The 24802-nt window shown below is 45.7% G+C and overlaps 1 protein-coding gene across 3 annotated transcripts in view; it reads left to right on the top strand.

Annotated features, from left to right (window-relative positions):
* Positions 1 to 24802, top strand: part of RREB1 (ras responsive element binding protein 1) — a 95409-nt gene that overhangs the window by 22874 nt on the left and 47733 nt on the right. For all 3 annotated transcript variants that reach the window (XM_066579297.1, XM_066579294.1, XM_066579295.1), the window contains exon 2: positions 24121 to 24241. In XM_066579297.1, the coding sequence (XP_066435394.1) occupies positions 24163 to 24241 (79 nt within the window). In that variant the 5' untranslated portion in view covers positions 24121 to 24162. The remainder of the gene's footprint in view (positions 1 to 24120; positions 24242 to 24802) is intronic.

The raw sequence follows: 24802 nt of genomic DNA, 5'->3' as shown, positions 1-24802 counted from the left end.
GAGACGCACCTTATTTTACTGCTTGCCGGAGCTGGTTATGAATATTTTACAGTGCGACTACAGAGTTGATGATGTGCAATGCCCATTGTACATGGCAGAGGCATCATAGCTGGGTAGGCACTGCACTGACAGCCATTGTAATAATCTCCGGCCACAATAGTCATCAGATTAGATTCTATCTGGGTAAAGATGTTGAACTTTGTTTATATCTTTTATTCATGGTCGGATAAGCTAATCCTCCGAATGTATGTAGGAGTATTACCGTATGTGTCCCGGTGCACTTATGCATGTTATCGCATTGGCTCTGCTAGTTCTTTGACTGTTTGGCCGCCCCTTGCTCGGCCTGTTTGGTACAATTTGTTTGTTCATCAAACATAGGGTGCAGCTTGTCTCTAAGGTGACTGCGGTTCTATTGCTGCTCCTTCACTCCTGATGGCACACGCTACAAGTTACCTGTGTACACCGGAGAGCATCCTACGGCCAACGAAGGTCCAGCTAGATGAGAAAAAAATATTTAGCTTAGATTTTTATTGTATTTTTCTCCCGTTTCCGATGAAAATCAAATGACTGAAATCCACTAAAGCTTGTTGAGATCCATCAGCATTGTATTGAAGTTGCTTCCAGAGTGTGATGTAGACTATCATACGTATGATGTCCATGTTTATGGTGGAATGGACTGGGTAGCGATGGCCATCACTTCTGGTCTTTTGTCAATCACGTTTTCATAGTATTACTACAAACGGATGGCCAAGTTCTCGAGAGACGTCACCTCAAAAGATATCGAGGGTATTTTGCTGATAACGCCTTTTGTCTTGGGGGAGGGAGAATATCTAGCATGCGTTACTAAAGTCGTTCCACCCAATGGAAGGAAAAGGTGCCTCTTAGGCTATGTTCACATCTGTGCAAAGGTCGCGGGATCCGTGCCATCGCCTAGGGACAGCGTGGCATAATCTGCAGCACAGGTTATGAAGACTGCGGACAGGTACGCGGGGGTCACCGGACGGGCACAGGGTTGGATGCCGCTATGGGATCCCGCTTGCGGAATCCAACCCAGCCATGTACAGGCGGCCTAAGCAGGAGTAATTCAAAGATTGACCACTGGCTACGCTGGGCAAGAAGCCACTCTTTAGTTGTCTAGGGAGCTGAACCGGAATGACTAGCAGCACTGAGTCAGCAGTTGTCTGCAATTGGTCGTTTGAGTGCTTTTTCGGGCGACTATCGGCCTGCGTAATGGTACCTTTATCATGAGTATTCCCTGATGACCCTATCAACTACCTATACATGAGGAACGCATTGGGCTTGGATGCAGTGTTGGTCTTAGGGTTTTGTAGAGCTACAGCAGGGTTAGCCTCAATTGAGTGGGGGTGCACTTGTTAGGGCGATTGCCCCACAGTTAGGGCAGGGTGGGTGTAGGTCCTGTATAGGGTCAGTGTGCTAACAGAACATCACCTTCACTATAGGCCCGTCGTCCCTGGAAAGGTGTGTGTGTGTGTGTGTGTGTGTGTGTGTGTTTCCATCAACATCAGAGTTTGAGTCAACAAACCGTGAATTCTGCAGTAATGCCGGTTGCATAACCCTTCGCCCTAAGACCGAACGCCTGTTTTGGGGTTTTTTTTTGTTTATTATCATTTTGTGTTGTATATTGGCATTCTTTAAAAGTGATAGTTACCTTTTCACGTTTAAGACAAAGTATGAGTATATAAGTGTGGTTTCACCTCTGCGTTGGCACTTCCAGTTGGAGGTTCCATCACACATCCGGCACAACGCTTTTTCCTCCAGCTAAAAGCTGGGCGGTAAGCTATCGGACCCATAGTCCTTTCTGCACTGTCCTAAGCTGGAGCCTTCGGCCAGGAAAGCAGAAACCCCGACACAGGTGTGAAACCACCCTAAAATAGTCGTACATAATATAACTTTTTGGTTTTCTGTGTGTCTTTACCGAAATAGAAAGAGGACATAAAGGAATATGTATCTGATCACTTTTGGTATGAACTATATAGGTTTATGGAAAGTGATGGATTTTCCACCTTCACCTAGACCAGTGTTCCCCAACTCCAGTCCTCAGGGACCACCAACAGGTCATGTTTTCAGGATTTCCTCAGTGTTGCACAGGTGATGTGATTATTGTCGGTGCCTCAGACATTGCCACAGGGGTTCTTACCATAGGATATCCTGAAAACATGACCTGTTGGTGGTCCCAGAGGACTGGAGTTGGGGACCCCTGACCTAGACCACTATGTGACTCCACCGTACCAACCTCTAAAGTTCCCTCTCTTGTGTGGCTCCAATACGCAACACAAAGTAGCCAAATCTGCCTCTGTTCCGTCATCCTGTACATGAATATGTGCATCAAGCTGCTGCTTCTGTACAGAAATACTTTACCCCTCTGTTCCCCATGTGTACAACTTTTTGAACTTTTTTAAAAACTTTGCTAAACTTTTAAAAACTTAATAAAAAGAAGAATATAGAAAGTAGTGGAGCACGGATGCTTGCAGGGCCGAGCAGGCAAAGTTCTGCTATCGGGTTTAGTACAGTTCATGCGCAGGTTTCAGTAAACATTAACCATTATTATCAGGGCTTGCAGTGTGCTGAGTGGTTAGCAAAGAGAATGTACCCAAAGATTCAGATGAAGCAAATGAGTCCAAGGTCAAAAGGATGAGAGCTCTTTTATTCTATTTATTTTTACCAATCATGTGCTCTGCTACATTCTGCCTATCTTTAACTTCGAGGAAGGGGGGGGGGGGATAGGGAAGGAATGTCCTAAAGAATGTTGGTAGATGTAAACTTTTTTTTGTGGCTATGTGACCCCTTTCTACCGCCGGTATCTAAATAAAAAAACACCCTTGGCTGGGTAATGCGGTGTCAATGCCAGCCATGCATCAATATTTCCATCACTTTAGGGGGGGTGAAATGTGCACTTTTTGTTTCTTAGCCTGTTGAGTCCTCAGTATGTCAGTTGTGCAGGTTTTGCAGGAGAAGACCCATGAAGTGTAGGGCTGTTGATGCTACATTGTGACACTGCAGGCAGTTCTCTCTCTTCACTGATGGATTTCACCTTCTGCTTAGCAGAGCACCGCTGTCAATCAGAATCAGCAGGGCGGAGAAGCTGCTGGCAGGCTTGGGATTGGTCGTTGGCAGCCACACACTGACGGGAGGAGGAGAGCGGCTGCAGCAACAGTTGGCCAATGTTCTTGACTTGTACTTTGGCCTGCATCCTCTTGCCTAGAGATTTGTAGCAGAGAAGGGAGAGGGAGATTAGCAGATAGATTTTGCAATCGCAGGTCTACAAAGATGTACAACTATTGCTCAGCCTGAAATACTTTGTATCCAAGTTCTACTTGAGGAGAGAAACGTAGATGTCTTACAACTTGCAGATATATGGAACTTTTCTGGTGGTGTCACTCCAGTATAGAAAACTTTTTGTCTGTTTTTACAGACTTTCTCGCCTACTTTTTGCCTCTCTCGCACCCATGCCGGGAGCAGGCAATACATTGCATACTGCTGCGTGCCAACAAATCCCACTGTCTTAGCATGTATGCCGCTTTATACACGCCAAGATATGTCATGTTTTTTTTGGGGGGGGGGGGGGGGGGTTTGCACACCATTGACAGTGGTGTTACGTTAGTTACTGTGTATTATGCACGCAAACCCCACAGTGTAAAAAAGGCAAGTGTGATAAGAGCGCTTATAAACCAGACTTATGGGCGGACAGTAGTTGACCCGCTGAGTCCGGGGATGTATTATACTTGCCTACCCCAGTTGGAGCGCTGAAAGCCGCCGCTGAATGCATTGCGCGGTGCTCTGAGTAGACCATCCGATTTAATTGTATAATCAGCGGACTACTTGGCAGCAGAGCTCAATGCATTGTGTGTCAACTTTCAGCGCTGTCGACGGGGCGAGAGTCGGCTAAACGATGCACCAGCGCTGATGTCGCCGCTAAGGTCGTCGGCGCTTGTGCAGGTATTTAAACAGAAAGACTTGCCGCTAGGTCACGGGCTGGGGGGGAGCATTTACACGTAATGAGAAGCCATTGATCCAGCGATCGTTTTTATGCCGCCCCAAAGTCATCGATGGCGAGACGTGAACGAATAGTGAGCGATTTTTAAAGTACAGTATTTTAGACAAGTTCCATGGCAGGAGTGCAAATTTCCTGGTGATGAAGTGGTTAAATGCCCACTTGTATCCTAGCAATTGCTCACACGGGCGTATGTGCATTTCGGACACGCAAATCCGCCGCTTGTTTGCATGGCCGAAATGCACTTAGGCCTGTTTTAGTGTCACACAAAAAAAATACGCACAATCCCATTGATTTTGAGTGCATATGCGCAGCGAATACACAGGCTTTCCGCGTATGTCATACACATTTACACACGCCCAGTGATTTCAATAGGCTTTTGTGGTGCGCAATTGTGCATCAAGATAGATCGTGCCGTGTCTTTGCTTTTTCTTTTCCATGCAATTTTGGGGAAAAATACCCTCATGCGACCGATCCCATTGAAACCAATGGGTTCTCTTCACTGTGTGATGAAGCCCTGAATGCTCAACCAGCCCTTTTTGGTGCATTTTTTTAATTCGTTGGCCATAAAGTAGGCTCGAAAAATTATTGCCGTTCTGACATTATTGAGCTTGATACAAAAATGTATCGTAATGGCGTTCATAAAAAAAAAAAAATTTGAGGGCAAAAGTGTTCCCTAGTGATGATGAGGATGAGCATATAGTCCTCCACGCTCCGTCTTCTCCCCCGGTGTGTGGGAGGGAGAGGAGACAGCAACCCTCCATCATACTGTAGAATTAGAATCCTCCAAACAGACTTTTTTTGGCGTCATGAATGGCCCATTTGTTAGTGAGCGCACAAGTGTTAGATGTAGCCTGCCCAACATCCCACACGACTCCACAGTAACTGCATCCCAGCTGTACTTCTCCAACAGCCCTACTGAAATGTATCGGGGATGATGACGTGCTACCCTGCATCTGCGTCTTGTGCTTTAACTTTGCATCAAGGTCTTTAAACTTCATTCTTCTTCTTGTTTCTTCTTTTCATTGTAAAACTTAAGGAAATGAGTCGAACGATGGATGGAATCTAAAGTTCAAACCATTTAAAGACTTGAGAAGTTGACACATCAGGGTCTTTAACCCAGCATCCTGGGAGCTGTGTACATGTTTCAGTAGGTTCTTCCGTTGCTAGGTGCTCACGTTTCTGGTCTGCAGGCCATCTCCTCTCATTTGTGGCCTCCTTGCAAATACCTTCGCTGTGGAATGCTGGCTTTCCAGTGCTACCTTCTAGGGGTGAATTGATTTTGGCCGCTTGGAAATACTACACAAAGAAGTCATGGCACAGTGCCTCGCAAAGTGTTAGACCCCTTCCATGCATGAGGTACAAGCAAGATTACAATCGGAATATTTTGATCTTGTGAAGTGCTGACATTTTCGGCAATTGTGTATGTAAAATAAAACCGGTGGCACAAAAAGAAATGGACGGATTGTCCTCTTCTAGATTCTGCAAGAAGAATCCAGAATTGGCTGTCAAGGCCTTGTACCCAATGACAAATTTAAAGGGAGAGCAACTGGGACACGCATCCCAGAGGAAGAAGTAGGGGCTTCCACCAGTTCAGAATCACTTGGATATGCCGGAGAGGGTGTGCGCATAACAACTTGGTCTGTGACGTCAATCCCACAGTAGAATAAGAAGTTGAGAAAGTCACTATATGCGATGAAACGCGTTGCACTTTGATACGGAATAAAGGAGGATTTCTAAATCTATCTATGCATTGGTAACTCCATTCTCTGGGGAAATTGGATCCAAAAGGAGCGCAGGAACTTTTTCATTTCACGATCCTGAGAATAAGGGTCCCATGTTCCCATTTTCTGTGCCTGTGGGGATGCTTCTCCTACCTACAGTGACAGTAGATTGAATGCAGCGATGGCGACGCATGGGCAACCTCCACGCCAATCATTTCCATGGGGCTAACAGAAGTGTTTGTACTCAACTATCTTGGGCAGGCCCGGTGAAAATGAATGGAGTGGCACCGTGCATGCTCAACCGTTTCTCCATTCAAGCTCCTCCCCACTGCAGAGGGGGGCATGGGGAATTCCATTCCCAAAATTGGTAGGGGCTCAGCCGTGAAACCCACCCCTATTGATTGGACTTTTATTATCTATCTTGGTGCAACCCCTTTAAGTGATAAAGAAACCCATGTGATAATCATAAACCAATTAATTCATTAGCTAATAAAAACAGGTTCTGCAAAAGGTTGCAGAATGACCTCATCAGCTGATAAAAAATGGAAGAAGACTTCTATATGGTGGTGGTTAACCTGTTAATGATCACCAATACTTTTTAATGGCAGCCATTAATAGGTCTTATTCTGCAGCACTATGCTATGTAGAGCGGGTGCTCGAATATGTCCAACGGCCCAGCTCCAGCTCTGCTAATGATTATGGGGGGTGGCCATCTTACCTGAGCCATAGTTAATAGTAACAGGAAATGTAATAGTAGTGCAGGGTTCCCATTGATTTCAATGGGAGTGAAGCCGATGCCTTTACTTCCTCCCCTGTCCACTGATGATGACGTCCGGCCATGTTGCACTGACAGCAGATCAGTCGATCAACTACTGATGACCTATCCAGAGGATAGGTTGTCAGTTGCAAAAACTGGAATACCCCTTTAAAGAACATGTTTAGCATAAAAACTTAATTTATACAATGGGATATTTTCTGCTGACTCATTCCCTTTAACCCCTTGGATACTGCAGTCAATGGTTACTGTGGTACCTTAGTGGTCTAGAGAGGGAGGGACTTCCATCTCTAAGCCCCGCTGGTGTGAAATGCACCAAATTTATTAGCGTATGTCCAAGCGTTGGCACAGCCCTGCTGTCTGTGTGCCAGAAAGTCGGATCTATGCCAGCTATGAGCTGGCATAGATTTGTGCTATAATTTACACCAATTTATGTCATAAATTACATCAGTCTTTCGGTCTGTGGTGGCTGCGCCCCTTTAGAAAGCCCCATCCACTTAAAAAAAAAAAAGTGGCAAGGACAGTGGAGAAAGGACAAAAAGTCACAACTTTTTGAACAAGTATGGTTTGCAGAAGACTTCTTTTTTTTTTTAATGCCTTTTTTTATGGCCCCATAAACTTCCTATGTCAACTGAAAAAATATCAATGTTATCAGTCCGTTTAAAATTGTTTTTCGTGTGCAAAAGCAGTGAAACGTATAACATTTAAATAGGTTTTTCAAGCCTCACCATAATCCTATCAACCCAGAGAAAAAGATTCATCATGTTGTTCATACTGCACGGTGAATGCGGTGCAAGGTAACCACCAAACCCAAAAAAGCACTCATTCAGGGGACTATCAATAACCCCATTCTTATGATCAGCAGGGGTCCCAGCAGATGGAACCCCGTCCTGTGGATGGTGTATAACCTCTCTTCTTGGGACAACTTCTTTAAAGAACTACTTTAGCAAAAAAAATATATATTTTTTTTCCACCACTGCAACCCTCATCTAATTGTGTTTCGCACTGTAGACCTCTCATGTATATTGCACACACTTCCATGCAGTGCAGCATCCTGTCTAATACATATCAGGCACCATCTTGATTTTTAGGTTCCTCCCTACTTTCTCTAACATTTGCAGTTGTAGCAGTCTCATGATGCTTCAGCACAGCATCACCTGACCAGCTAGAGGCAGTACATTCTCTGCCTGCTGGGAGGACACTGTAATATTTGCCTACATAAGTATAGAGTCATGGAGGAGCCTGTGTGGAGCAGTCTATACAGTTTAATTATACAGGAAGCTCGTGTGACTGAGGTGGTGACCCCATAGAGAGAACGGAAAAACAAGGAATTCCCTGGTGGTCACTATAAGATCACATGACCCAACTGAAGATGATGAAGCTGACTTGTATATACTTGGTGGCTAGGTAATGAATGAACAAATATTTACTGGAGTGGCCACATATAGTGGTTCTTGTGTATCAATGAATAAATGGGTGAAGCCGTGTACAGTTGTCAATGCACATATGTACAACCAATATTAAGTGCACAGAGGAGAAACCCAAGTGGGTTGGATTACCAGTTTAGTATCTCCACCCATCAGTTCCTAAACGTACATGGGCAATGTTGGGTGTACCAAAGTAAAACTGTGGTGAATGTAGTCTGTACAGATAATTCAGAACATCAAAACCCAAACATATTTCACATTGACTTTCTCAAGACGGTGATACTTTAAAAAAAAAAAAAAATTGGAGGCCCCACCAGAATTTTGGCCTAGGGGCCTCCAACCATCCAACTTACTCCTGCCCTACTTGTACCAGTGGCGACCCTAGGAGTCTAGATGACACAACTCCTCAAGGGATTGTTTTTGTTGACGTGAAGATACAGTGTATCCAGAGTAAAGTAACCCTTCGCCATCTGTACGGGGCTTACACGCTTCGTTTCACCATGAAAATCACACGTTGGCAAGCACGCTTCGGGCTAAGTTTCTATCACATTCACCAGTGTGAATGTAGCTTAAGGCCACCTTCACATGTGCGTATTTGCGCAGAGAATAGAACCCAATTATTTCAACGGGTGCGTAAGTATTTTCCTGCGTTTTTTGGTTGCGTAAAAAAGGCTGAATGCTCTTTTTCTGCGCACCAAAGCTCCCCATAGAAGTCAATGGGGGGGGGGGGGTTATGTACAAGGAGATGCGTGTGAGACCCTGTGTAATTCTGCTAGAAACAGAACTCGCATAGAACTCCTTGGCCATTTAAATAGTTGCGTCTTTGTTTGCCGTGCACAAATAATGTGCCTTGCGCGTACAAAAAGTACAGTAAAATACACCGCTGCGTGCGCACAAAGCATAGTTCAGTCCGCAAAAATGCTACATTCGTGGAAACCTAACCTCTTTAATACCCCCAGTACTTTGCGTCATTTCATCCTTCTTCAGTCCCCCTGCACGTCCCTGAGACCGCTCTGCAGGTGAGCCTGGAATTGTGAGCAGGACCTCCTCAAACTCTGCTCGGTCACTGCAGAAAACTTTTTCTGACACATTTTAGTGATTCTGCTTAATCTAGCGGCGTCAGGAAGCAAGGCCAGCATTGTGCTATTGTTTCCGATGCAGTAACAAGATGTACAGCAACTTACATGTCCAACAGTTGCTATTTTTAAAGTAAGGGAAACTGAAGATTGCCAGGCAACTGGGTGTCCATGTGCGGTTTTTGGTTAGTCGTATTTGCATACAATCCTGCAAAAGTCAGTTTCATTGTAAGCAGGTCGCTTCTGTAAGCAGATTCCCTCTGCACTGGGCCGCATAGACTATCATTACCTGCACGATGCTTAGGTATGGCAGGAGAAGGCCGCAGGACTGCGGTCTAATCATCACTCGGGCACACAATGCCGTCTAACAGGTCCAACCAGATTCTGTTTGCTGCTAAGTATCATCTGATTATTTTTCTTTTCTGTTGCTTTACAACCTAATCATAACCCGGCCGCGCAATGAAAAACTTTAGGAGGTGCAGGTTTTTTTTTTTTTTAAATGATGATTTGGGTGGGGAGGAGGGGGATAAAGGGCAATGATCTTCAGAAGAAACAGCAGCTGGCAAAGAAAGACTCTGCTGTTTGGGTCTTAGGACACATGTCTATGCCCATCATCCTACAGCGCAGAAGAGGCAGAGGCAGCGCTCTTAACCCTTCCCTGCCAAGACATTGTGCTTCTCCAGCCTGGATCCTACTGGCAGATTAAGTTGTTTTTTTTTAGTTTTTTTCCCCCTACTTTTTTTTTTTTTTGTTTCTTTCTATTTTTTTTATACTTTTTTTTTTTTTTTTTCTTTTTTCCTTTTTATACTTTTTTTTGGTACTTTTTTTTTTCTTGCTTTGTTCTACTTTTTCTTCCTTTTTTTTCTTTCTTAGTTTTTTTAGCTACTTTTTTCTTTTTTTCTTCTTGCTTTTTTCTTTTTCCTATTTTTTTTCTACTTTTTCTTCCTATTTTTTTTTTCTTCTTTCTTTTATCTTTTTTTTTTTTTCTTTTTTCTTTTACTTTTTTTCTTCCAACTTTTTTTCCCATACTTTTCCAACTTTTATAGAAATAGTAGTTTTGAGGTAGAAGCCAGGGCTGTCAAGGGTTGAGTGTATCGCCCGACACATTGTAACAGTTGATGTAGCGATTGGATGTTGCAGATTGATACTAGGACTGTTGGAGAATTAATACCAACTCTTTAGGCGCTCATGCACTCCCAGTGATGTAGTGCGCTCAGACAGTGTGATGACACCTTTGCTGCCTTTTATAACATTTCATATTTCGCAGCTGATATGAACATGAGGACTAAAGTGTCATTTTGCTATTGCCGTAAACATGCCATATATAGTTCATCTGCGGCTGAGAGCGGACCTATCCTGTGACAGAAGCATTCCTTGGCTCCTTCCAAGCCTGAGTAGGATGACCAGTTTGTGTGTGACATACAGCCATCTCCACGCTGAATGGCCGCCACACCTGCCTGAGCACATGGGTAGAAGGATCTGACTCTGGAGTCTGCCCATGTACTTACCCTCCTCCAGAAATGAGGCGGCCAACTCTGCATCTGAAGGAGTTCTTCTGCATTCTCTTATTACAGACCTCATGTGACTTCCAAATGTTGGAAAAGCACATGATGCTGGTCCTGTGTCCTAGTTTATGATGCAGATGAATGATGCTTTTGGAGCTTGCTTTGTTTTTGCTCTTGACTTTTTTGTGGTCTGGTTGTGTTATATGGCGGCTGCCGGATTATCTGATGGGGAAAACTATACAAAAAGTAAACTCCAAACATTATACTTCCCCCCCCCCCCCCCCCCCCCTTTTATAACTTTTTTTTATTCTTTTGAGAAATGTTTTGATTCGCTGTACTCCATCTTATGCCTCCGGGCGTTTGAGATTTCACATTATATTGTAGTTCCATGCAAGAAATTTGTGACACAATTCCTCTAATCTGGCATCTGATAATCCATAAAATCAAGTGTGATCTAAAACCGTTTCAGAAATCTCACACTGACATCTGGTCACTAAGGCTGGACTCGCACGGCCGCATTTGCACTGCGTATGCAAAATCTACATGCGTAATCCGCAGTGAATAGAATCTATTGATCCATGGGTTTATTCACAAGTCCGTAATTTGCGCGTTCGAAAAGATACACGACATGCTCTATCTTGTTTGTATTTGTGCAGCGCAAGAGCCCATTGAAATCAATGGGCTTGCGCAAATGTGCCCAACATACTCGGGGAATCTGCGTATTCGCAGTGCATGTATGTGCAAAATCACATTGATTGTGTGCAGATACACAAATACCCTCGGCCGCGGGCAACACACGCCGGTGTAACCACATTTCAGATGTGCAAAAATATTTTCTGCACAGCGCAAGAGCCCATTGAAATTAACAGGCGTGCGCAAATGTACATGACAAACGCAGAAAACCTGCGTATTCGCAGTGCATCCACACACAGAATCAATAGGATTTTTGTGCGCATTTATTCGTGTATGCAAACACGCCTGTTTGTGCGCACAAATACCGGCGGGCAAAATATGCAGTTGTTAGTGCATCTCGGGCCGCGCAAACATGCAAATAGGTCCTAAGGTAAAATGCTAAAGTGGAAGAAATGGCGCTTTGATTATTCTGAATTGCCCGCAGCGTTCTCCATCCAGATATAAGACCCGCCTGTGTATTGTAAGGCGCTAACCTCTAGGAGCTGCTTATAAGACGGATACGTTATGCAAGTTGTGCGCAGTTTTAGGTGCCATAAAGGTTATGAAAATCTTCATAGTAATACGGACGCACAACGCGATGAAATGTCCATTTTAACTCCGTTCTTCCCAGCGGATGCACTTTTTTAGCACTCCTGGTTCAGGCGAGTAACGGAGAAAAGTTTGGATGCTCAAAGAAGTCCTGCAGATTTAATGGAGACTCTGAGAGGAGCGGACGGACTGCTCCAGCTGTAAGTCATTACTTGCAGAATGGCGCTCTCAGCAGACAAATGCTATCCTTGTTTTGAAAGCCCGGACTGTGAAAAAGCCTGCAGTCATCTTCCACACTGTGCCCCCTTTGTACCGCCACATACTGGATTGGATGCCTTATCATACGGATTGCGTCGCATGGCCCAGCAGTCGGATCACCTTTGGCATATAGAATACTCGCCTATAGACCCAGCACTGTTCGGGTATACATATATGAATATTTGCTAGTTCCGTTTCTTACTTGGGGCTTGTTCACACCGGTGTTGGGGATTTCCGTTTCTCTATTACACTTTTGGGGCAGAGAAACAGAAAATAAATGAAACCTTTCCGTTTTTCTGCCCCATTAGGTTTCAAAAAACAGAAATGATTCAATTGTGTTTCGAACTAAAAACTTTTTTTTTTTTTAAACCAATATGTTAAAGGGGCCATCTGGGCTTGTTGCAACTGATGACCAATCTAGAGGTGATTGGTAGTTGATGGACAGGGGTCCCCCACTTAGGCCCCCCGTCCTTCATCAGCTGATCGTCTGGCTCAAAATATCAAGTGCAGCAGGCTGGATGTTGTCATCCGCGGACATGGGAGGAAGTGTGGCGGTCTGCTTTTCTCCCACTGAAGTCAATGAGAGAGCTGTGCTGCTGCACTACCTGCCCAGGACAGGATGTCCATAACACGAATTGGAAGTGCATTAGTAGCGCAGCTCTCCCATTGATTTTAATGGCAGTGAAGTTGGTGCCGTCACTTCCCCTCCGCCAACTAATGATCACGTCCAGCCTGCTGCACTGGAGAGCGGGCCGGGCCATAGGCTGATGGATTGGGTTTCCCAGCTGCAGAACCCTGTCCATGAACTACAGATGACCTATCCAGAAGATTGGTCTTAAGTTGAAAAGGGCCTAGGCAACCCATTTAATTCGGATCATGAGGACCATGTGTGCCAAGCTTGGTTGAGTTCCATCGGGGCATGTAGGAGCCTATGAAGAGCAAACAAATATGCAAGCAAATTTTCACTTTTATATATAGATTTACATTAACCCAACGCCCCCTACCTCAAAACGCCCAAAAATGAATAGTCCTATGATCTCTTGTTTGTAAACATTGACTTTTTCTGTACGTTGGAGCACATTCTATTCAGTTCTGGAGCCTCATGATTGTATCCATATGTGCAGCTAGCGTACAGTAGGGTGATGAATACTTCTTTGTGGCGTGTATTATTAGTTATCCATACATTCAAGTTTCCTGACTCATCAACAAGCCGCCTTCTCCACTTCTCGCCATAGTGTGCGTTGGATAGTCAGAGAAGCTACGCGGCCATCTGGGTTTGTCTGGGGCCAGAAGATTGCTTTAACAATACAGTTTATTTCCTTTAGTTTGGAAGTTTTGTAAACTTTTTAATACAATGGAGTTCATAAGTCGGCCGACTTTGTATTTTTAGGACCACATGTCCCCAACCAATACCTAGAGGCTGAAGCTAATCTAAGTGTGCCCGTATAGACAACCTGCCGATCCATTTAGTACTTTGAAGTCACGTCTCTGGGATGTCTGTGGACCTAAACACTCTTTTGCGTTCTTCCTTTTTATAGTTTTAACTTATTTATTACTTATTTAGCAAATTGTCATCTCGGTGAATGAGGCTTCCGTATACTGCAGTGCCAGGTGTTCATATACAGTACAAGGGCCACAAATACTCCAGCTGATGGACCAGAAACAATGGATGAGGCTGACGCGGCGTCAAGCAGAGGAAGTGGGAGAAAATCTACTACTGAACGGACGCTGTTTAAACTGAGCGACGAGCTGACCGTCCATCGTTTATGCAGCATAGACGATGGAGCAAGGAAACACGGGGACGAGCGTTGGACATCGTTTGCCCGACATTCGTCCCGTGTAAATGGACCTTTATAAGTTGGCGATTTGCACAAAATAACTGTATGGGCCGACACTAGAGATGAGCGAGCATGCTCGCTAAGGACAATTACTCGATCGAGCATTGCCCTTAGCGAGTATCTGCCCGCTCGGAAGAAAAGGTTCGGCTGCCTGTGCGGGTGAGAGGTGAGTTGCGGCCATGAGCGGGGGGGAGAGAGAGAGATCTGCTCTCCCCCGCCACTCCCCGCCCGCTACCGGCATCCGAATCTTTGCTCCCGAGTGGGCAGGTACTTGCTAAGGGCAATGCTTGATTGAGCAATTGCCCTTAGCGAGTATGCTCGCTTATCTCTAGCCGACACCTCTGTGCCACGGCTGCCCAATGAAGATCCATGCTTGTTCCATCTTAAAGTATTACTTTGTGTTTTTGTGCTGTTTTATAGCTTCCTTCGCGTGCGCTTTTTTTAATGGCGGGCTTTGTTTGAGTGGAATGAACTTGTGTAAAGATCCGAGAGCTCCTCTGCGGTTTTTGCTTTGTTTTTTTTCCACCATGAAGAAGCCTATAGGAAAAAAAATGGTATTTGCTGTGCCTTGAAGGGCAAAAAAAGCCATTGACCCAAAAAGCACCAAAATTGAGGAAAAATCTCATATTTACCTGCTGCCTTTGCTCCAACATCTGGTCCCAGAGGGTTTTTTTGCTAAATGCCACTATAAAAACAGTATTTTTTTTCTCCTAAGAACGTGTTATGTGAAACCAGCATTCAATGAGTCGTCCCGGCCATTTGCAGAGGACGGGTCTCGATGCCACGAGAGCATCCAATGTTGCTTACTAAACAGTTGCAGGAACCGCTGTGCTTTACCTATCTGTGTGCAAACAAGGTGATTTGCATTGGGGGAGGGAAGGACGCAGGTGATGATCAGATGTAGGTGTTAACTGTACAGGTTTGTTCTCTGCTGTCCAGGAAGCTGTTGTCTTGATGCTCCGAGGCTTGTTTAAGTATAGCATTACACTTGGATCCATTGTTACGTCTATAGGATGCACCCTGCAGAACGGCCTTTCTGTGGTTACACTCCTTTCTAGCAGTCCTTCCCCTGTTGTAGGGGTTTCACTTTATTAAACAGGGTCTTCTATAAAACCCAAACCTCTAAGCTGCTTGTCACTGTTCTCATGCTATGGGTTTACTGGCCCAAGAAGTTTGGCATGGCTTTGCATTGCTAGTGATGTGCTGTTCAGCTTGCCTGACTACTGGAGGTGGACTACACCAATTTCTAAATAAGGTTCCTTTTTAGATATTTGTGGCCTCCATTCAGTGTCTAGATAGTTTTATGTCCAAAAGTTTTTGCCCTTTAGAGCACTTGTCAAACTCAAGGCCAACGGGCTAAACTCGACCACCATGTCATTTTATGTGGCCTGTAAGGTCCGGATGCAGAAGAGCCACTTCTAGATCAGAAGGTGTTGACCTGTGCTGAGAAGACCCTCTAGCTCACTATGGACTTGTCTGTGGCCTGTCGCTAGTTACTGGGATTGCGGCCGCCTTCTTGTTCCTACACTGCAACATCTGGTACATGCGGACTGAGTGCTGTGGCTGTTGCGGCAACCCTCGGAGCCTTTGCTGTGCTCCCCTGTTTGCTTCTCCTGCTGAGACTATCCTGCAGTACAGCCCCACTTGCCAGGGCGGCTTGTACATCTTGGCTGGTCCTCGCTACCATCCTGCAGAGGTCAATCTGTTCTAGTCTGCCTGTCCATATCCTGTGATCCTGCTTCATGGATCAGAGAGGACATTGTGTTATACTGCTACTCAACCCTATAACGGCTCTGCCCTAAGGAAATGTTGGGGAACCTTTCACCAGGTTCTGCTGACTCCCATAATTTTTCCTTTTCTCTGACTACCTGACAGTTTAGAGTCAAGTGCCAGTGTTGGGGACCTTGTGCCCTAATTTTTCTGGACTAGAATTTTGATCCATCTGTTCTCCCTTTCTTTTTTAATATATTCCTTAAAATACAGTTTAAGGCTGGTTTCACATCTGCACTGGAGCCTCTGGCCGGAGGTACCGTCACGGATGCAGCTGAAAATACCGGAAGAAAAAGCGTTGCATGCAGCCCTTTTCTTCCGGCCAAAAGCTGGGCGGACGCCATTAGACTCAATAGGTCTACCTGGCGCTGTTTGGTTCCCTCCTGAGATAGAACCCATTTATTGCTCGCCGAACGAAGCAGGAAACTGGAATTCCCAATGCAGATGTGAAGCCATCCTTAAAATTGCAAACTGCCCCATTGAAGGCAACCGCAATGCTGATGTGGCCCCTCGGTGAAAATGAATTTGACACCGCTGCCTTAGAGAAAACTCCAAGCATCAGGCTGCTGAAAAGGCTTCTGGGAAGATCTTCCCTTGGGCAGTCTTCCAACGCTCTAAGTAATATTTAAACCAGCTGAACAGACCTCTTCAGCCAAGAGTAGCAGCATGGTTCACGGCAGCAGGAAATCCATCTCCTAAACAGTGTATAGCGCCGCACCAATAGGGGATTGTCCGGCTCTCAGGACATCGCGTATAACGGCACAACTCATCTCGGGGTGTATTACTGTATGCACCAACATACAGAACACCCGACTGTGTCTGCAAGGAATGCAAGGTTAATTCTACTAGTATAAAACATGATCTTGCTGTAAATCATTGCAAGCGGCTTTTAATGAGAACTTGTATCACTTTGATCGAAGGGGGGAAAATGAAGAATACGTTGATCACTATGGCGGGACTTTTTACAGAATGAACTCCCATGGATGCAGTTTGTAGACACTGCATGACATTGATTGATTGAAGCTTTCCTGCAGCTATTTTATTGCAAAAGTTTTATATAGCGCCATCTAGGTAAAAAAAATTGTAACAAAAACCCGAAAGACCTTGTATGACACAACTCTGTTCATACCAATAAAATCACAGTAGTGTCCACTAATATTAAGGTGCTTAATCATTGAATGCATGCAGCAACTGAACTCGTTCGCTTCTACGTACTTCGTCGCTCAGTTTCTGCATGCAGAATAGTTAATGAATTATCGTTCCGTGTAAACAGGCAGTCGTTAATTTGTGAACGGCTGCTTACTTACTATGAATGGAGGCGGGCTGCACAATCCCCGACCTGGTCTTCCTCCATTTAGTCGTTGGGACGTGTTGGCAGTCATCTGCGCCTGTCTGGTCTTCCCGCGTAAAAGCACCCTTAGATGAGTCCTATAAGCCTACATTCAATAAGGAATAGGGGGTGGGAGCTTGGGTATGAGTTGTCTTAATTAGGAGACCACAGTATTAAATGCCCTGGCACCCAGATTCTTACTCGTACCCACATGTTCACGTTTGTTGGAATTCTCATTATTAGGGTACCATTCTTTAAAAAAAGTTGGAAACCAAAAACCTTTCTTATTGTGATGCAGGAGGTCACATCTTGGTGGTTTGTCTTCACAATACATCGGGAATAGAGATGAGCGAGTATACTCGGTAAAGGCAATTGCTGGAGCGAGCATTGCCCTTAGCGAGTACCTGCCCGCTCGAGATGAAAGGTTCGGGTGCCGGCGGCGGGCAGGGAGCGGTGAATAGCGGCTGTCAGCAGGAGGGAGCGGGGGGGGGGGGGGGAGATCTCCCCTCCGTTCCGTTCTCCCCCACAGCTCCCTGCCCGCCGCCGGCAACCGAACGTTTCATCTCGAGCGGGCAGGTACTCGCTAAGGGCAGTGCTTGCTCCAGCAATTGCCTTTACCGAGTATACTCGCTCATCTCTAATTGGGAACCATCCAGGAACCTAGGATGACTTTATGTAAGATGCGTGCAGAGCCCAGCAGTGCGGCCTTTTGGAATGCCTTGTTTAGACAGATCATTCAGAAAATCAAAATTCAATGATAATTGTTCGGTTTAAACGCAGCCAAGGACTGAACGATGAGTGAGAATCGTGAGGTTCTTGTTCGTCATACATTTTCAGCCGGCGTATAAGTCCTCGCCGGTCCGGGCACTTACTGCGCCATTTAAACTCTCTTCATTCAATGTTTCATATAGGAATGTGAAACCCTGAACGATAAGTGCCCGAGGACTGCACTATTCTCAACACGAACCGTGCCGTCTTAACAGGTTGCCTGAGCGTGGATGAGCTGGTGATGATGTCATCAGCTCGTTCCGTCGGACAAACGAGAATCGTGAGATTCTTGTACCGTGTAAAAGCACCATAACTGACAGTTGTTAATTTTGTTGATATTGAGTTGTTTGAAGTGAAGGTCTTTAGGCACAACACCCAGTGTCAGATTACCACTGTGACCACAACTACTACATTCTTCCAGAGACTCTGTATTTTGACCTTCAAGTCTTCATTCTTAAGCCCCATTTACACGGGACGACTGTCGGGCAAACGATAGCCAACACTCATTCCTGCATGTTCTCTCTCCCATGCTGTCTCACAGGAGCGAGTATCGCTGGCTCGCAGTGGGTGGCTGGAGGAGATTTCACTCCTCGCTCTCCACCACCCCTCTCCATTCACTTTAACAGCGGCTGTTCAGTACTGAACGGCTGCTATTTACACTGAACGATCATCGTCTAGTATTTTATGCAGCGATGATCGCTCAGTGTAAACAGTATCCATTTAGTACTGAACAGCCGCTGTTAAAGTGAATGGAGAGGGGCGGGGGAGAGCGGGGAGAGAAATCTCCTGCAGCTGCCCCACTGTGAGCCAACGACGCTCGCTCCTGTGAGACAGCACATGTGCTAGTACATGCGGGTACGAGTGTCGGGCATCATTTGCCCAACATTCGTCCCGTGTAAATGTGGCTTAAGTTAAGTTAATTTCTATTGTTGTTTCTTATGGGCCAAGACTTTGTATACAGAAAACCCACAGTATTTTACTGCTTAATTTGAACTACTTTTTTTTCGGTCCCACCAGTTCTTCGTTGTTGGCAGATGGTAGTTTTTACAGAGGTTTCAATGAATTATCTTTGCCACCAAATTGTGTCTGTCTGTACTCTGTTTGGGCAAATCTCTGTCCTCTTCTTCTTCTCTGTCCTCTTCTTCTTCTTCTCTGTCCTCTTCTTCTTCTTCTCTGTCCTCTTCTTCTTCTTCTCTGTCCTCTTCTTCTTCTCTGTCCTCCTCGTAACCAAGGCAGATGGTTGTGATGTATCCAGTTAACTGTTTGGAGACCGTTTCTCATGTCGCTAAAGATTGGCCATAATTATTTTTATTGTTCTCGTTTGATGGAGCAGTGTTGGAGTTTACTTCTTTAAATTCTTATTAGCGTGACTGTAATTATGTGGAACATTCTGTCAGATTATAGGCCAAAGAGATCTCTTTGTAAATGAATGGAGCGTTTGGATTGGTTAGTGCGCAGGGTGTTAATCTCCCCAGAGTGCACTGGTTTTCACGCATTCCACAAGAACAGCACTGCTAAGTAAAGGAAGGCACTTCGATCAAGGAAACTAGTTCTAAGGAACGTAGACCAATGCACATGGATTCAGTAGTCCTCACCAAGGTGTGCTATAGGAGGATCTTTTGCCAATGTGCTTTCTTCATTGCTTTTACCTTATTTATAGTTTTAGATCTTCTCAAGTCCTTTCCTGGCCTGTCTTTTTTCCAATAGACAGAACTGATGATTGGTTTCATAGCTGGGAAAGGAGCTGAAATCCATAAGCAGTTGCACCGAGGTCTTGTTTCATAGAAACTAGTGTAGCTTTTGGTGCTCTGTAGTAATCAATAGCGGGTCACAAGTGCGCACCTCTGGTGCGAGGACGGGCTTTCTTATCTCTTATGAGAAGAGAAGGGTTGGGTTCTGGTTTACAAGGCTACAGAAGGAAAGCATCAGCAGAGGCCGAGCTCCTTTCCAGGCTATTGCTTCATCCGCATATAATCATTAGCTCTCACAGAGGAGAATACAAGGCAAAGTACACTCCGAGGCCCGTGCCCAGGCCACACTTCTTGTGTGAAGTCATTTTCACAGTTTTATCCTCCAACATCATTTATCCGTATTTCCTGTACATACAATATGTTGTATATAATATTTCAGGGCACGTGGCAACCTTTCCGGTACTTGCGGTCTAGTCTGTTTTGTTGCGTTGGCGAACGTTGGCCTTTTTACTAAGGCAACCCTTAAAACCAGCATTCCGGACAGTGTTGTATAACATCTGTTATCCATTATGGTAATGATGATTAAAAAATAATTTATCACACAGTAACACCAAGATAGTAATTGGAAGGTGTGTATTTTCACATGAGCAGTCAAGACCATACGTGTTTGATCGCATGTTACATTTTGCCCTGGAGGTTATCTATTAAGAGAACATGTCATTTTGCTTTACACATCTGGAGTAAACACTGTTGCGTTGCATCCATCCTTAAAGGGTTTCTACCTTCCAAAAGAAAATGGTGTTTTGTTATCGGCACGACATGCAGATGACCCGCTTTTGTGGGAGGAAATCCAATCCTATAGAATGAATTCTGCAGTATCGCTACATTACCTGCATGATATTGGTCCTCTCTGAGCCTTAGAGGGGTTGTCCAGTTTTGAAAATCGTTCCTAGAAGAAGGCCACCTGGAGATAAGGACTACAAATGAGCGAGTATACTTGCTAAGGCACATTACTCGAGCGAGTAGTGCCTTAGCCGAGTATCTCCCCGCTCGTCTCTAAAGATTCTGGGGGCGGTGGGGGAAAGCGGGGAGGAACACCTGTCATCCACGCCGGCCCCCGAATCTTTAGAGACGAGCGGGGAGATACTCGTCTAAGGCACTACTCGCTCATCTCTAATAAGGACCCATTTACAACAGGCCATATAGCGTTAGAACAAGCCAGCGATCTCAAAGTTCACTTGTGCAGCCTGATTATACCGGCAGATACATCGTTGGCTCGTTCATACGAGAAATCGTTCAGTTGGTCACATTCGCTGTATAGGTGATGATCGGTGAACGATCGGTATTTCAACTGAACAATTAGTGAATGAGCCAACGATTGTTTTTATGCCTTTAGTGGTCCATTATCATCCGTAGGGAAATCTGCTAAGTGTTTAATTCCCCTACAGTGCCTCCACAGGGTAAATGAGGTATTACAAGGTACCTGATGGGTTGTCTGTTTCTAACAAAACTAGTTATTACCGTAGTACTATTTATAGTACCAGTGTTTCTGGTATAATATAGGGAATGACATCATCACATGTAACTCACTGAAGGACCTGTTGTGACAGTTGAAGTTGGTCAAAATATTGAAGGACCTGTGATTAGAGATGAGCGAACGTACTCGTTTAGGGCGATTTCGCAATCGAGTACCGCGTTTTTCGAGTAACTGACTACTCGGGCGAAAAGATTTGGGGGGCGCTGGGGGGTGAGCGGGGGGTTGCAGAGGGGAGTGGGGGGGGGAAGAGAGAGAGAGCTCCCCCCTGTTCCCCACTGCTACCCCTCGCTCCACCACGCCGCCCCCCGAATCTTTTCGCCCGAGTAGTCAGTTACTCGAAAAAAGCGGTGCTCGATTGCGAAATCGCCCTAAACGAGTACGTTCGCTCATCTTTACCTGTGATGATACCATTATGTGATGAGGGGCGGAGATCGGCTAAAGTGAAGGACCTGTGAAGACGTCAACATCGTGATCAGGGGCGGAGCTCAGAGCTCCACTGATTTAGCTGCTCACTGAGGTGAAATCTTGGCTGAGATGAAGGATATGCGATGACCTGATCGGAGGCGGACCATGTAACTCACTCTCTTGATGATGGACCTTTGACATCATAGTCATGTGATCAGGGGAGGAGCATGTAACTCAGTCACACACGGACAAGAGATTGTTAGTAGTTTGAATATGTGGTGTCCTCCATAGATCGAGAGAGAGACTGAGTTTTTGTAGCTTCTTTCACACCTATAAATTTATAAAGCCCTCATAGGGTATTTGAAAAATGGGCTTTTTCAAAAGCTTAAATACAAAACCTGTTAAGATGTTAGATTCAATATGCTGCTAGTAACTAGGCTGGAAGAAAATGATAAAGATATATTTTTATTTTTTCATCCTCCAGCTTCCTCTTTATTTTGTGACCTTTGACTAGGAATCTGCTTGCGCCTGGCTGGCACTCACATGACAAACCAGAAGTGCCGTATTTCTCTGTCTCTGTCACAATTCTGGTCTTTACAAAATCTTTTATTTGGATAATACATCATTCTTAATCTTGAAGTATCTTGGGGCCCTTTTACACGAAGGATTATGTTAAATCGGGTGAATTTGAATGATAATCGTTCGGTGTAAACACGGCCAACGATCGAACGATGAAAGAGAATCCATTTGCTTCTCATTCGTCATTCATTTTATGCAGGCATAAAAATAATCATTCGCTCATTCACATGTGGTTGCATTCTGGTACATTGAATGTAAGCGACTGAAGGGACTTGCCAGTTGTACACCATTCACCCCTATAAGCCACTTTCACAAGAGTGTATTAGGCTGGTTTCACATCTGCATTGGAGCCTCTGGTTGGAGGTTCCATTACAGAACTTGCTCAAAACGCCAGAAGAAAAAGCACTGCATGCAGCTTCTATTTCACCCAAAGCTGGGCAGCTGAGCAGAAACCACATGGAACCCATTCTAGCCAAAGGGGTTCATTCGGCGCTGTCTGGCTCAGTCTCAGGATGGAACCATACGGCCACGGGGATTCCCCTTTCCTGCTCCCTGAACGAAGCAGGAAAGTGGAACCCCCAACACAATTGTGAAACCACTCTTAAAGGCTAAGTGTTAAAGGTCTCTTCCGGCAGTCCCGGGATACACCGAGGTCGGAGAGTAAGCCTCTGCTCCAATCCCTGTGTAGTGGCTGGTGCCTGGAAGTGCAGGCGCAGCTCGCGTTGATGGACGTGCAGGCGCAGCTCGCGTTGATGGACGTGCAGGCGCAGCTCGCCTTGATGGACGTGCAGGCGCAGCTCGCCTTGATGGAAGTGCAGGCGCAGCTCGCCTTGATGGAAGTGCAGGCGCAGCTCGCCTTGATGGAAGTGCAGGCGCAGCTCGCCTTGATGGAAGTGCAGGCGCAGCTCGCCTTGATGGAAGTGCAGGCGCAGCTCGCCTTGATGGAAGTGCAGGCGCAGCTCGCCTTGATGGAAGTGCAGGCGCAGCTCGCCTTGATGGAAGTGCAGGCGCAGCTCGCCTTGATGGAAGTGCAGGCGCAGCTCGCCTTGATGGAAGTGCAGGCGCAGCTCGCCTTGATGGAAGTGCAGGCGCAGCTCGCCTTGATGGAAGTGCAGGCGCAGCTCGCCTTGATGGAAGTGCAGGCGCAGCTCGCCTTGATGGAAGTGCAGGCGCAGCTGGCGTTGATGGAAGTGCAGGCGCAGCTGGCGTTGATGGAAGTGCAGGCGCAGCTCGCCTTGATGGAAGTGCAGGCGCAGCTCGCCTTGATGGAAGTGCAGGCGCAGCTCGCCTTGATGGAAGTGCAGGCGCAGCTCGCCTTGATGGAAGTGCAGGCGCAGCTCGCCTTGATGGAAGTGCAGGCGCAGCTCGCCTTGATGGAAGTGCAGGCGCAGCTGGCGTTGATGGAAGTGCAGGCGCAGCTGGCGTTGATGGAAGTGCAGGCGCAGCTGGCGTTGATGGAAGTGCAGGCGCAGCTGGCGTTGATGGAAGTGCAGGCGCAGCTGGCGTTGATGGAAGTGCAGGCGTAGCTCGCGTTGATGGAAGTGCGTTGATGGAAGTGCAGGCGCAGCTCGCGTTGATTTGGAGCCTAGGCTTCTATTCCAACACCATTGTATCCTAGCTCTGCCTGGAAAAACTTCTTTTTAAGGCCTGAACATGGGCCTGCTGACCCGGACTCACAGCATAGGGATCTATGATGCTCTGTGTTCAGGTCAGTAGGCTGGGACGCTAGTCTGCAAAATGTGCCTGTAGCACACATGTGAAAGTGGCCGTAAGGTGTATTTATGGATGTAATGCATCCACATGGAACCAGATGACATCTAGTGAATGAGTAAAGCCACCAAAGTAAATTTCACAAACCTAGCCTTGCGCTAGCTTACATTTTAAAGCGGCTGTGAGAACCTGCCAGGGGTGCCGTAGCATGAGAGACTATGTTAGCATTTTTTTAAACAGGGGTGCCATGCGGTTAAAAAAAAAAATTTCCCAGTGGTGCCCTGAGCCTGAAAAAGTTGGGGAAAACCATAATGGCATAAACCTTGATGGTAACCAAAGGCCACCATGAAAATGACCATCTCTATTTTCGAGCTGATGACCATTCCTCACTAAAGTGACCATATTACAGTTTTCTTGTATTTTGCGGTTGATAGATTTGTTTTACCTTAAGACAAAATGCACAGAGTAAGTATTTTTGGTCTTGTCCCCTGCAGGCTGCAGTGTATTGGTGCCCAGCTGGAGGAGGAATTGAAGGGATGCTGCCAGCTAGTTTCTCGAGTGGGCCCTGCCAGTTCCAGCCTTTCCAGCAGCCGGGGAGCAGCCTGGTTGTTGAAGGTCAGTTGAAAAATACTTCCTTTTAGAACTTCCTTGATTTTGTCATCTTCTCCTCTATATCTACTTCTGTCATTTGACGACATCCATCTGAGTCTCACATTCCATTGTCTGTCACCTAAAACAATTCAGCCTTTTTCTGTGTAACTGGTTGGAGCATCTCGGCATACTTGGACAGTGAATCACATTGTGACAGTCTCCGGAGTCGGTGTGATCTGCAAAGCTAATGACAATAATTGCCACATCAGTCATGATGAACTGTGACTCTACTGGTGATACTTGCATATTGAGCATGAATGAAAAAAAATTATCAAATTTCTTAAAATTGGTCAATTGGCACTCAATATTTCACCAAGCCTCTTGAGACCTAGATGGTTAATAAGTATCAATTTAAAACCATAGCATCGATACCATAGTATACCGAGTTATGTGCCTGCCTTGATTGCAGTGAGATTTATGGAGCGGGTGTGAGTAATGGATGTAATTGGGTCACTGTGGCAAAATGGGGATATGGAATGGACCATCTAGTCCTCACCCTTACCTCGTTACAATACTGTTCACAAA

This window comes from Eleutherodactylus coqui, chromosome 9 (assembly GCF_035609145.1).
Source record: "Eleutherodactylus coqui strain aEleCoq1 chromosome 9, aEleCoq1.hap1, whole genome shotgun sequence".
Classification (NCBI taxonomy): domain Eukaryota; kingdom Metazoa; phylum Chordata; class Amphibia; order Anura; family Eleutherodactylidae; genus Eleutherodactylus; species Eleutherodactylus coqui.
This window is presented reverse-complemented; position numbering and strand designations above follow the sequence as displayed.